The 14,284-nt window shown below is 45.4% G+C and overlaps 1 protein-coding gene across 1 annotated transcript in view; it reads right to left on the reverse strand.

Moving 5' to 3' along the window:
• The window catches only part of ABCA13 (ATP binding cassette subfamily A member 13), a 410,714-nt gene that overhangs the window by 185,272 nt on the left and 211,158 nt on the right, over positions 1-14,284 (reverse strand). Inside the window, exon 7 of the mRNA XM_040354439.1 lies at positions 6,384-6,502. Coding sequence (XP_040210373.1) covers positions 6,384-6,502 — 119 coding nt within the window. The remainder of the gene's footprint in view (positions 1-6,383; positions 6,503-14,284) is intronic.

The following is a 14,284-nucleotide window of genomic DNA, read 5'->3' on the forward strand; positions in this document are numbered from 1 at the left end:
TTGACTGTTGGTCGTGTTGGACCAGAAATAAAAGCATTGAAAGTGTCAACCAACTGTCTTGACATTCCGTCACTGCTCTCGTCATCGTCGTCACCCCTAGACACATCACAGAGGTAACATAATTATGCCGTCCCAAATCTAACCAGCGGTTCCTCTGGGGGTAGCGCTACAGTTACAAAATGGTATTATGCTATGGAGACCATATCTCTTTGAGGCTGTTTTTACTTATCATTCTGGTAAGAGGCTTTCCATGTGGTGGTGGTTCTCACGGATGTTTTAAACGTTCACTGTGGTGCTGTTCGTCTCAGATGTCAACACCAGCAAGATTTATTACTTCTTGGGACATTTTTTTCACATGATTGACTTTATTTATGTTACCATTCATCCAGCATACGTGCTAGTTGATTTGTGTTGGCACAGTTTTTCCTTCTTTTGTATTTTATGTGTATCCACACCGTTTACTGCAGCCGTCTGGTTTAATATTGCCACATTATTAATTTTGGTTTGGGTTAGCGCAATTTTCCGTTTACTACTGATAAAAATCCAAATCGCTGAAAAGCGCAAATCGTCTCTCACCAAACATTCACTAACACGAGGACCAGCAAAAGCAGCCCAAAGGGTGGTGCCGTTGGAATAAAATTTCCCCTTTATAGTGCCGTAGTTTGTGTTGTATGTCACCGTGCTTTGGACGGGCGGACTTTGTCTGAGCGTGTGTATGCAAGGCAGGCTGAGAGGAATTCTGTCTGGAAAACCGTTGGTTTATTATCCGACGGTTAAAACCGCTCGTGTGTATGAGGCATCACACTGGCCTGTTTGGCCCTGTACACAAGATCGGACCAAACCGATGAAAACGGACTGAAGTTCAGTTTCATTGGTCCAAACTGACCGTGTGTGGGCCCCATCGGTCAGTTATCCTTCGGTCCAAAAATTTAGAACTTGCTTTAAAATTCAACCGATGGACGCCTAACCGATAGGTCAAAACCGATGGTTAATACACAAAAGCATTGGTTCCAAACCCGCGCATGCTCAGAATCAAGTCGACGCATGCTTGGAAGCATTGAACTTAATTGTTCTCTGCACGTCGTGTTTTACATCACCGCGTTGGACTCGATCGGTTTTTGAACTGATGGTGTGTAGGTACATCAGACCATCAGTCTGCTTTATCGGTTAACTGGATTCAATTGTCCAATTACTTATGGTCTCTTGAAAAAGGGGGGATGGCTATTCTTAAGAGCTGTAATTCCTAAACCCTTTCTCCGCTTTGGATGTACATACCCTCAAATTAAGTCTTGAGAGTGTGCACTTTCAGCCCATATCCATTATGTAACTATACCTTGAATATGTTTTGGTAAATACGTGAACAAAACTAAAATTGTGCCTATGTCCAAATACATATGCATCTAACTGTAGTTTAACCACTTCACACCGGGAGGCAGTCCATGGACATCTTCGGGTTTCATTGGTTATACTGGGATGATGCCTGCACCAACAGGCATCATCCTGATATATATCTTTATAGCTGGATTTCAGGCAGAAGTGATCCGAGTTGCTAATTAGACACTCCATCACTTCTATGGGTGGTGTAAGGGAGCCCTGAATACAGAGCGGAACTGATGTTGTTCCTCTCTCTCTGTAACCCTGGAAACCAGGAGCAACAAGTAGTTCATGACTTCCCGGTCTGTCTCTTTGTTTACCTGGCCGTTAGCAGCCATAAAAGCAGATGATCAAACCCACCTGTGCCTGATCGGCTGAATGGGAGGCTAGAGGAGCGATTTGGGTTCTAATAGACTCCAGATCTCTCCATAAAGAGGTACTGTCATGGCCCATGTGGTATGAGGGATGCTGTTCATCCCTTATGATAGCTATAAAGTTAATGCCCCCCCAAAAAATAATTGTACAAAATAAATGAGATATATATATATATATATATATATATATATATATATATATATATATATATATGTGTGTGTGAAGCATATGCTTCAGTGTAATTATCCCTGCTTGTTTTAGTTATATTGTGTGTGTTAGAGGTAAAAAGGGTTCATGTGTTACAGGCTGATTGAGATGTTCATGACCCTTCTTCAGCCAGCTCCCTAGTTCAAATGGTAATTGATTTATTGTGTGTGTGAAGGAGACCGGCCTTACTGTTTACAATGATTAGATAAGTGGTATGTTAATTATTCTGATTGCCTCCGTGTAGTAATTACCTCCACTGATGTCATTATCTAAAGAAATGTGTCTGCATAGTCGGCTCCGACGTGTCTCCTATAATCTGTATGGGAACCCCCACTGTGTGAGGGGGGGCGGAGATTTCATTGTTCCTAACAGGTTGTAACCACATATAAGCTGAGAGTTGTGTCATTAAAGGGTCTGGTTCTAGCAGCAAGCCTGGACTCATGTGTGGCTTATTGGGGGCGATTCCATGGACCCCTACTTGTGGAATATTGGGTGATTTTCGTTATGGGAAGAAGGGACTGTTTGAGGGGGATATCATACCAATACCGTCACAATTGGTTGGCAGCAGCGGGATTTTCCCTTCTACTCTCCTTTACACCCGGATTCCAAGCAGACACTGGAAGAACTACTGGAAGTTCGTGGAAGGATTGCTAGCAACAAAACCAAGCGGTCATCATAGCAGAATTAATGGAGATAGACCAGGAGGACGGGATTGCAGCAACGCCAGCAGTACAAGAGATGGAGACACCAGTGATTCAGGAAGAGGAATCGCCAGCCAACAAGCTAATGAGAGAGAAGCTAGCATGGTTCGGTCCGAACCCAACGGCGGATGTGGTGCTGAAAGTGATGGACCTGTTAGCGGAGGAGGCTAAACAAATAAGAGACGCAGAGCTACAGAAGGCTAAACAAATAAGAGACGCAGAACTACAGTTAAAACTGGCAGCAGTCCAACAAGCAGCCGCACATTCTCCAAACAGTGAGTACAGCACAGCAGACGCAAGGAAGATTCCGTTTAGCGCTTTTAAAGCTTTTGATGAAAAGGACTGTGAGATTGATAACTACCTGGCAGATTTTGAGCGACAATGTAACCTGCACCGAATAGCTAGAAGAGAGTGGGTTGCAATATTGTCAGGCAAACTGTCAGGCAAAGCTTCTGATGCTTTCCGGACCGTGCCAGATCAGGATATCCATAGCTACGCCCGGGTTAAAGAAGTGCTCCTGGCTCGTTATGCAGTAACCCAAGAGTCCCACCGACAGAAGTTCAGGGACTCACGCAAAACCACGGAAGACTCTTACGCGGAATGGGCATGCCAGTTATCCCTGTCGGCCTTCTAACTGGGTTAACAGCAGCCAGGCCACCACCGCAGAGGACATTTTGCAACTAATGCTCCTGGAGCAATTTTACAATCACATCCAGACGGACGTCAAAGACTGGGTGAGAGATCGCAGGCCCATGACTCTACCAGAGGCCGCGAAGTTGGCGGATGAATATGCGGATACTCGCAAGACAAACCAGGTCACACCACGGGTACAACCTCCACGACCAACGGCGCCCTCACACCCACCAGCCGCTAGATACCAACCTCCTAACAGACCGATGACATCTAGCCCTCGCTATACACGCCAGGAGGACAACGAATAACGCTGCTTCCGGTGTAAACAGCTGGGTCACTTCAAGCAGAATTGCCCCATGAATGACAACACCAGGTCAAATTGGTCTCAACCTGGGTACCGCCCACCAGCAGCAGCACATTGTGTAGACTTGGCTTGGGATCTCCAGGAGCTGGGTCAGGAAGAACCATTGGACACCCTTTACGAAGTCCTCACGGTACAATCTGTTATTACGGACAACAGGGAACACCATTGTCAGCTGGTCATGGGCGACAGCCATGAGCCGGAGGGGCCCTGGAGGGAGCTGGGCAGAAAGAGGCACCGCCGGCTACCCCCCAAGAAGAAGAGGTCCTGGAAGCCGTATAACAAGCTGACCTGGGAGGAGAAGAAGCGACTGGAGGAGAGGGAGTCACAGCGGGCGTCCCAGATGCGGGCCGAGATGTACGCCAAGGGCCCACCGGTGGCCCCTTACACCACCACCCAGTTCCTGATGATGAAGGACCACGTGGAGAGCCTGCAGGACATGAGCAAGCAGGATCTGATCCGTGAGTACATAGAGCTGGAGGAGTGCATAAGCCGCATGGAGGAGGAGAACAACCACCTGAGGTCACAGCAGGCTGACCCCCCCAGGCTCCATGAACTGGAGATGGAGCTGGAGAAGCTCAAAGAGGAGAACCGGCGGCTGCGGAGGGAGCAGAGGGTGGCTGACCCCATGGGGCACTGATCCCCCCCCCCCCGGACTCTGAGCACCAGTGCTACAGCATTTCAACAAATATAACTTTTTCTTTTTATGAATCTCCTGTGATTGTCACTTCAGAGCCATAACCTGCCCCCTCCCATAGCGGGACACCTAGATGGCAGCGCACAGACCCATTTGCCGTCTTCACACTGACTTCTGGTGACTCTGCAGATTGCACAAAGACTTGGGGACTGAACGGCGTGTGATCTGACGACCCGGTGGCATACCTGAGTCTGAAACAGTTGCCAAGGGAGGTCAGTCACGCCAAACGGAGTTAACATCGGACTAAAAGCTCTGAACCCGTCAACCCTACTGGACCAGGGAAGGTCCAACCGGGTTTGCCGGAGCAGGGAGAAAAAGGGGGGCCATTGTGAAGCATATGCTTCAGTGTAATTCTCCCTGCTTGTTTTAGTTATATTGTGTGTGTTAGAGGTAAAAAGGGTTCATGTGTTACAGGCTGATTGAGATGTTAATGACCCTTCTTCAGCCAGCTCCCTAGTTCAAATGGTAATTGATTTATTGTGTGTGTGAAGGAGACCGGCCTTACTGTTTACAATGATTAGATAAGTGGTATGTTAATTATTCTGATTGCTTCAGTGTAGTAATTACCTCCACTGATGTCATTATCTAAAGAAATGTGTCTGCATAGTCGGCTCCGACGTGTCTCCTATAATCTGTATGGGAACCCCCACTGTGTGAGGGGGGGCGGAGATTTCATTGTTCCTAACAGGTTGTAACCACATATAAGCTGAGAGTTGTGTCATTAAAGGGTCTGGTTCTAGCAGCAAGCCTGGACTCATGTGTGGCTTATTGGGGGCGATTCCATGGACCCCTACTTGTGGAATATTGGGTGATTTTCGTTATGGGAAGAAGGGACTGTTTGACGGGGATATCATACCAATACCGTCACAATATATATATATATATATATTTTAAAGCACCCTATCCCACTGTACTTACATGCAAATGTGAACGCATACGTTACTCCCACACACATATGTAAATGGAGATCGCACTGCACATGTGAGGCATTGTCGCAAACATCAGAGCAATAATTCTAGCTCCAGACCTCCTGTGTAAGGCCCCATACACACCATAGAATCTATCTGCAGATAAATCCCATCAAATGGGTTTCTGCGGATAGATCCTATGGTGTGTACACGCCAACGGATATTTATCCGCGGATAAATCTCCCCTGGGATGGATTTCCAGCAGATGGATATTTGCTGACATGCTCAACAAATCCATCTGCTGGAATCCATTCCAACGGATGGATCCGCTCGTCTGTACAGACTTACCGGATCCATCCGTCTAAAGGGATTCCCCGCACGCGTCGTAATGATTTGACGCATGCGTGGAATTCCTTATATGACAGCGTCGCGCCCGTCGCCGCGTCATAATAGCGGCGACGGCGCGACACGTCATCGGCAGAGGATTTCAGCGCGGATTTCAATGCGATGGTGTGTACACGCCATCGCATAGAAATCCTCTGAAATCCTCGAGGATTTATCCGCGGATACGGTCCGCTGGACCGTATCTGCGGATAAATCCTCTCGTGTGTATGGGGCCTCACTCTAAATTGGTAACCTGCAAAGGTGTTAAAAGCATTCCTATGAAAAATGTTAAGCACCATAGTTTGCCGACATTCCACGGGAAACTGCAATTTTAAAGCGTGACATGTTAGGTATCTATTTACTAGGTGTAACAGCATCTTTCACATTATACAAAATAAATGGGCTAACTTTAGTGTTTTTTTTTTTATTATTGCATTTGAAAAACCGCTGTGCAAATACCACGTAACATAACAAATTGCAACAACCACCATTTTATTCTATAGGGCCTCTGCTAAAAAATATATATATAATATATATAGTGTTCTGGGGTTCTAAGTAATTTTCTAGCAAAAAAGTCGATTTCTGTAGGAGTGAAGTGTCAGAATTGGCCCAGATTGGAAGTGGTTAAATTATGTCTTACGTTGGGTCTTAAAAATTGTTCACATTATTTGTAAAATGTTGCATAATTCTGTTTAAATAAATTCAAAAGCTTGCAGCAGCCTGAATACATTTGTATGTCTTACCTTTAAAAATCCAGTTCTGCATTAATATTAATGGTTCACTAGTTGCATTCCGGCTTTTTACATGGTCACTAATGAATGATGGGAAATCCTTTAAAGTCTTCGCTGATTTTTTAAACAAGCTAAAAGCATAAACATACAAAACATTTACCAAGATGATGAGAAAGCAGAAAAAAAAGAAAATAGCAAAATACATTGCACGTAGCTTGGGCAGGCTTGTTTAAATTGGAATCTTGGTTAAACTATGAACTGATTGGCAGGGTATGAAAGTTTTGCAAATGTTATATTTTATGTAGCATTTTTTTACCAATCTTACATTTTTCAAAAACAGTGTTGTGTACATTGTAATTCCGCGTACACACGATCGGTTTGTCTGATGAAAACGGTCTGATGGACCGTTTTCATCAGACTAAACCGATCGTGCGTGGGCCCCATCGGTTATTTATCCATCGGTTAAAAAATTAGGAACTTGTTTTAAAATTATCTGATGGATAAAAAACCCATAGAAAAAAACGATCGTCTGTAGGCACGTCCATCGGTTAAAAATCCACGCATGCTCAGAATCAAGTCGACGCATGCTTGGAAGCATTGAACTTCATTTTTTTCAGCAAGTCGTTGTGTTTTACGTCACCGCGTTCTGACACAATCGTTTTTTTAACTGATGGTGTGTAGGCACGACTGATCATCAGTCAGCTTCATCGGATAACTGATGGAAAAATCCATCAGATGGTTTTCAATTTTCATTGGATGGACCGATCGTGTGTACAGGGCATAAGAGAGGCATGCTCAACTGGTATAGGCAGCGTTAAACCATGCACAAGGTAGGGACAGCCAAGAACAGTCCAAGCAGGTTTGTCCTGCACTTTTATTCAGCAAGGCCGAAAACAAATACAATTCTCAACGCAGGAGTGTTTTGTACAGCAAGTTCATAGCATAGAACAAATAAAATATTTACTCATCTGAACCATAGCCACTTACTGCCCGGCCTATAGCAGAATGACAGCCGGGCAGTGGTTGTGTTATCCTGACTGGACGTCCAGCAGGATAACAGCCGCCTCACATTTGTGGGGGCGCACATCTCAGCGATCGGTACACCACACCGCTACACCAATCTTGGTAAAGAGCCTCTGTCGGAGGCTCTTTACCACATGATCAGTCGTGTCCAATCACGGCTGATTATGATGTAAACAGGAAGAGCCGTCAATCGGCTTTTCCTCACTCGCATCTAACAGATGCGGGTAGAGAAGAGGCGATCGGCTGCTCTCCTGACAGGGGGGGTCTGTGCTGATTGTTTATCAGCGCAGCCCCCCTCGGATGCCTGCCCAGGACCACCAGAATGCTGGAATGGACCCCCAGGGATGGCCACCCTACTGGACCACCAGGGAAATGCCAATATATCAGTGCCCACCCACAATGCCTGCCAGTGCCATCAGGGATGCATATCAGTGATGCATATCATTGCCCATCAGTGCCACATATCAGTGCCCATCAGTGCCGCCCATCAGTGCCCACCAGTGCTGCATATCAGCGCCACCCATCAGTGCCGCCTACCAGTGTTCCCATCGGTGCCCATCATCAGTCCCACCTCATCGGTGCTGCCTTATCAGTGCCCATCAGTAAAGGGGAAACTTAATTTACAAAATGTTATAACGGAGACGAGAATTTTTTTTTATTTTTTTGTTTATAGCAAAAACGCAGAGGTGATCAAATACCACCAAAAGAAAGCTCTATTTGTGGAACAAGATGATACAAATTCTGTTTGGGTATAGTGTAGCATAACCGTGCAATTGTCATTTAAACAGCGCAGAAAGCTTGAAATTTGCTTGGGCAGGAAGGGGGGGTAAGTATCTGGTATTGAAGTGGTTAACTAAACTCAGGTCAGCTTCTAACAGGGCCCTATAATGTGTTATTGAAAAAGAAAACAGGCAGCATTTTTTAGTCAGCACTCAACTTTCCTGGTGCCTTCCATGGCAGCATACTTATGGTTGGTTACTCCGCCCCCACCAACCCACAGGACCAATTATAACTCTTTAAAGAGTGTCCACCCCCCCCCCCATACACCATTCTTTATTTTGTCCTCAAACCTGCAGGATCATGGATCCCCTGGATCAGCCCTTACTATGCCGCGATGTCGGCACAACCACAACCATATATATATTGAAACCTGGGGGACAGGTAGCAGGTACAAACGCTCCCTGGGATGAGCAAGCACAGATACCAAGTCCAATGAATTAGTGACGAACAGTGCACTGTTTATTTGTGATAGATACAAAGTCTATTTACAGGTGCTGTACAGGTGTTCCAAAAAAAACAAATAGGAACAAAAATAGCCAAACAAAAACCTAGCTGTGTCTCGGCACTAACTATACAATATTTACATATCCTAACTACCAGGCTGATCAACAATGGCATCACTAAGGGGGGGCCAGAGGGGGCCCTGACCACCCCAAAATTATGCTGTGCCCCCCCCCAATTAAAATACATTTTTGTTCCTATGTGTAGCGGGTGCCCCGCATCTTGCTCGGGTCACCGCCAAGTTTAGACAAGCTCTCCTGAGAGGCAGAGCGTCCTGACAGCTCCTGCAGGGGATATCTCCCCCTCCCTCTTTCCTTGCTGAAACTGTGCAATTGTGCAATGCTGCATGTATAATACGAGCGGCGCTCGCATAGCCACTGCCAACCGATCTGCTCATTCCCCCTGCATCCTGCATGGCAGGGAGGAGAGCGACTTCAGGAAGGACTCCACCAGAAAAGTGGGGGGGGGGTGGACAAGCCTCCCATTATCTAAGTAGAAGTAGGACAGAAGAATCAGTCTGTAAATTGTGAGACTGGTGGCTGCAGCTCTGTGTAATAGTGTCTGTGACACTTACACAGCCCAGCAAACACATCCACCCATCCCCCCCCCCACCACTGACGGGGAGATCAGAGGAATACAGCTCCTCCCACCTCTGCTCCTTCTCTGTCTTCCCGCCCCGCCCACACTATACGGCGTTCAGTTGTAGCTGAAGAGAGGTGATGTGTGGGCGGGAAATATGAAAACAAAACAGCAGCTGCAGTTTCCTCTGTGTGCCAAAGATGCCTGATCTTTCAGCCTGGAGTGGGACCTGTGAGTGTGTACACTGAACTGTCCTGGTCTCCATCCCCCCTCGCTTCTCTCCCCATCTCTCTCTCCGCCAATCCCCCCACCCCCCACAGTCAGTGCTGACAGGGGAATCCCTTTCACTGAGCAATTGTATTCTCCCAACAAATGGCGATTATCACTAGCAGATATAGCAATCGCTAGTGATATTCATAAGAGAATCCGGCAGGCTGGTTGTACCCAATTTGATCAATCAACTTGGTACATTCAGCCTGCCATTAAAAATCTCAGCCAGTTCCCTCTGAAACAGCTGACATTTAAACTGTCTATGGCTGGTCTTAGCTCTTAGGCTGTTTTTACACTGGGGTGGTGTCAGCGGTAAAGTGTTGCTATTTTTAGCAGCACTTTACCGTTGTTTTTGCAGAGGTTTTCAGCCGCTAGCGGGGCCCTTTTAACCCCTGCTTAAGGGCGGAAAAGGGTTAAAACCGCCCGCAAAGTGCCACTGCTTTGCAGGCAGTTCGGCAGCGCTGTCCATTTATTTCACTGTGCATGGGGGGCTTTAGGCCTCGTACACACGATAGGTTAAACAGAGAACAACGGTCTGATGGACCGTTTTCATCGGTCAAAACCGATCGTGTGTGGGCCCCATAGGTTATTTAACCATCGATTTAAAAAAAAGCCAACTTGCTTTAAATTTAACCGATTGATTCCTAACCGATGGGAAAAAAACAATCGTTAGTAGGCAAAACCATCGGTTAAAAATCCACGCATGCTCAGAATCAAGTCGACGCATGCTTGGAAGCATTGAACTTCGTTTTTTTCAGCACGTCGTTGTGTTTTACGTCACCGCATTCTGACACGATCGTTTTTTTAACCGATGGTGTGTAGACGCGACGAACCATCAGTCAGCTTCTGAGGCAGACCATACATTAATCACTTTTTTCATTCAACCATTAGGTCGAATGTGAAAAAAAAAAAAGAATGTTCCAATTCCCCCATCTACACTTTCCAGATGGATGGGGGAATCCTCCCACTGTGGACCAGCAGCAGAACTACCATTGTTGCTGTCCTGTCCCTGCTAGGTCCTAATAGACTGCTGCCGCTGCCAAGGAGACAAACACCAGACCAACGTTGTCAATAGCAGGGGCAGGAGAGCAAAAGGAGTCTTGGTAACCCCACAGTGGCAGAACACTTAAGCCCTGTACACACAATCAGTTTGTCTGATGAAAACGGACCAATGGACTGTTTTCATCGGACAAACCAATTGTGTGTGGGCCCCATCGGTTTGTTCTCCATCGGTGAAAAAAAAATAGAACACGTTTTAAGATTTTCCTATGGATAAGAAAACGATAGAAAAAAAACGATCGTGTGTGTGAAAGTCCATCGTTTAAAAGTCGAAATATGCTTGGAAGCATTGAACTTAATTTTTCTCAGCACGTCGTAGTGTTTTACGTCATCGCGTTTGGACACGGTCGGATTTTTGACCAATAGTGTGTAGGCAAGACTGATGCAAGTCAGCTTCATCGGATATCCGACAAAATAAATCCATCGGATTAGATTCCATCAGATATCCGATCGTGTGTACAGGGTTTAAGGCACAGTCACAAGTGCAACCCTGGTAGTTCTCCCACTGTTCTGGACCCTTATATTTTTCTGGTGTGCTGGTGACATACATTTTGTTTTCTGCCACCCTGGGGGTCCCCCATACAGTAGGAAGGGAGCTCACTGCAAAAAATGTAAAAGGGTCTAGTTGCGGGGGGATAGTAATAAAGGGCCCCACAACAGAAGTAAAAGGGCCCCAGGATATATAAATAATTGCATTTTATAGTTGGCCCCCCTACTGTTGTCCCTGTCCCCCCATGTGCCCCCCCTAAATATGAAAGCTGGAGACGCCACTGGGTACCAGGAGTCTGCCCCTTCTCAAGGTGACTTGCCAGATCTTCCTGTGGGCAGAGAAGAATGTCTGTTCTCTTGCAGCTGCTTATCTGCCGGGAACTGAGAACGTGTTGGTAGATCGCCTGAGTCGCAAATTTATAGATCAAAACAAATGGGGCCTCAATCCTAAGTATTTACGAGGGATATGCAGAGCCTGGCGAACGGCAGTAATAGATCTCATAGCAACGGAGAAAAATTTCCAGCCTTCTCACTACTTCTCCCGATTTTGGCATCCGCAAGCCCTGGGCCATGGAATTTTCCTCTAGTCTATGTATTTCCTCCGCTCCCATTGATTCTCAAAGTCTTGCTGAAAATCCATTGGGGGAAGGTAGCAGCAATAGCGGTGCTACCTTTCTGGTCCAGGAAGCCATGGTTTTCGTTGGTATGGAGGATGAAACTGTATAAATGTAGAAGTAGTGCTGCGCTGTGCATAAATATGTGATAAAGTGCAAATGGGCTCACGTGACAGGTACACTTGAAAGGCAATAAATAAATTTTCAAAATAGCAACAATAAAATATAAATAATCAGCTGTGACAGTATAAACAATAGACTGATAAAGTGTACAAAAACTGTGAAAAGTGTACCACAAAATAGATGTGAGAATAAACTCATGAAATCTTTAAAATGGCATTATCATGTGACATGTGCAACCATAAATAAATATATTCACACTAAAATTCCATAAAATGAAATAAAATGAATAAAAAAAAACGAATAAAAAAATAAAAAAACGCAGTGCAGATAATGTCCATAAGGTGCAAGCTGGATGGATGGCTGTGTGTGCACAGTGATCAGGGTGAAGGTGCTGGTAATAGTAGCCAATCTCTGGTATAGGTGTCCCCTTACCTTACTGCTGTAAGGTAACAGCGTATGAGTGTGTCTTTCAATCTCCTGACGTCTCATGCCTAGTACACACGAGAGGATCGATCCGTGGCGGATTTTGATCTCATGGTTGTACTAACCATGAGATCAAAATCCCTGCGGAATTCCCTCCGCGGTGACGTGTCGCGCCGTCGCCACGATGACGACGCGACGACGTGCGCGACGCTGTAATATAAGGACTTCCACGCATGCGTCGAATCATTACGACGCATGCGAGGGATGGAATCGGACGGATTGATCCGCTGAGTCTGTACAGACCAGCGGATCAATCCGCTGGACTGGATTCCAGCGGATAGATTTCTTAGCATGCTAAGAAATTTTGATCCACTGGAAATCCATCGGCCTGAAAAAAATCCGCGGATAAATATCCGCTGGGTTGTACACACCAGGGGATCTATCCGCTGAAACAGGTTCGCGGATAAATTTCAGCGGATCGATCCTCTCGTGTGTACGGGGCCTTAGGCTCCGCTGGTATGTATCTTTACTTTGGCATCAAAGTCCCCTTTAAGTGTTCCTGGTGAATCTGTATCAGATAGCCTCACATTGGGGCATGGGGGAATGTAAAGAGGGATACTCGATAGTGTAGTATTTAAAACATTTATTGGAATCAGCAGCAATAATAAAAACAGGTACCTTTTACAAAGTGGAAAATTACTCCACCATGTAAAAGTATACCCGTCTTTCCCGCGTCGCTTTTGAATTTTTTTTAAATTTTTTCTTTTTCCCGGCGCAAGTCTTTTTCACGTCGCGATTCACAAAACTTCGGCGCGTCGTAATTTTGCGCAAAGCACGTCGGGAAATTTGCGTCGGGAGCATGCGCAGTACGTCCGGCGCGGGAGCGCGCCTAATTTAAATGGTACCCGCCCCATTTGAATTGGCCCGCCTTGCGCCGGACGGATTTACGATACACCGCCGCAAATTTCCAGGTAAGTGCTTTGTGGATCGGGCACTTAGACAGAAAATTTGCGGCGGTGTAACCTAAATCGGTTACGTTACGCTGCGCCCGGGCTAAGTGAATCTGGCCCAAAGAGTTTATTCTCACATTTATTTTGTGGTACACTTTTCACAGTATTTGGACACTTTATCAGTCCATTGTTTATACTGTCGCAGCTGATTATTTATATTTTATTGTTGCTATTTTGACCATTCATTTATTGCCTTTCAAGTGTACCTGTCACGTAAGCACATTATTACTTTATCACATATTTATGCACAGCGCAGCACTACTTCTACATTTATACTTACCTGGGTTTTGATACTACCTTCAGTGCTTGCTGCAATACCCCACCTTTTAGACTTCGGCCAGCGTGGGAATATCTTTTTATTACTTTATGAGGATGAAACTGTGCCACCCAATTCCACTACCTCCTTGTTAAGATCTTCTACAGCAGAACAGGCTTTATCATCCATACCCAGAGAAACTGAAATTAATGGTGTAGAGATTTAAAGGAGATCTTTAACCACTTAAGCCCCGGACCATTTTGCAGCTAAAATGCCCAGGCCAGGTTTTGCGATTGCGCGGTCGTGCGACGTGGCTCCCAAACAAAATTGCCGTCCTTTTTTCCCCACAAATAGAGCTTTATTTTGGTGGTATTTGATCACCTCTGCGTTTTTTTTTTTTGCGCTATAAACAAAAATAGAGCGACAATTTTGAAAAAAATGCAATATTTTTTACTTTTTGCTATAATAAATATCCCCCAAAAAACATATATAAAACATTTTTTTTCCTCAGTTTAGGTCGATACGTATTCTTCTACCTATTTTTGGTAAAAAAAAATCGCAATAAGCGTTTATCGATTGGTTTGTGCAAAATTTATAGCGTTTACAAAATAGGGGATAGTTTTATTGCATTTTTATTAATTTTTTTTTTTTACTACTATTGGCGGCGATCAGCAATTTTTTTTGTGACTGCGACATTATGGCGGACAATTTTGACACATTTTTGGGACCAAGACAGTTGCAGTTTGGGAGTTAACCACAGGGGGCGCTGTAGGAGTTAGGGTTCAC

Source organism: Rana temporaria, chromosome 5 (assembly GCF_905171775.1).
Source record: "Rana temporaria chromosome 5, aRanTem1.1, whole genome shotgun sequence".
NCBI lineage: Eukaryota > Metazoa > Chordata > Amphibia > Anura > Ranidae > Rana > Rana temporaria.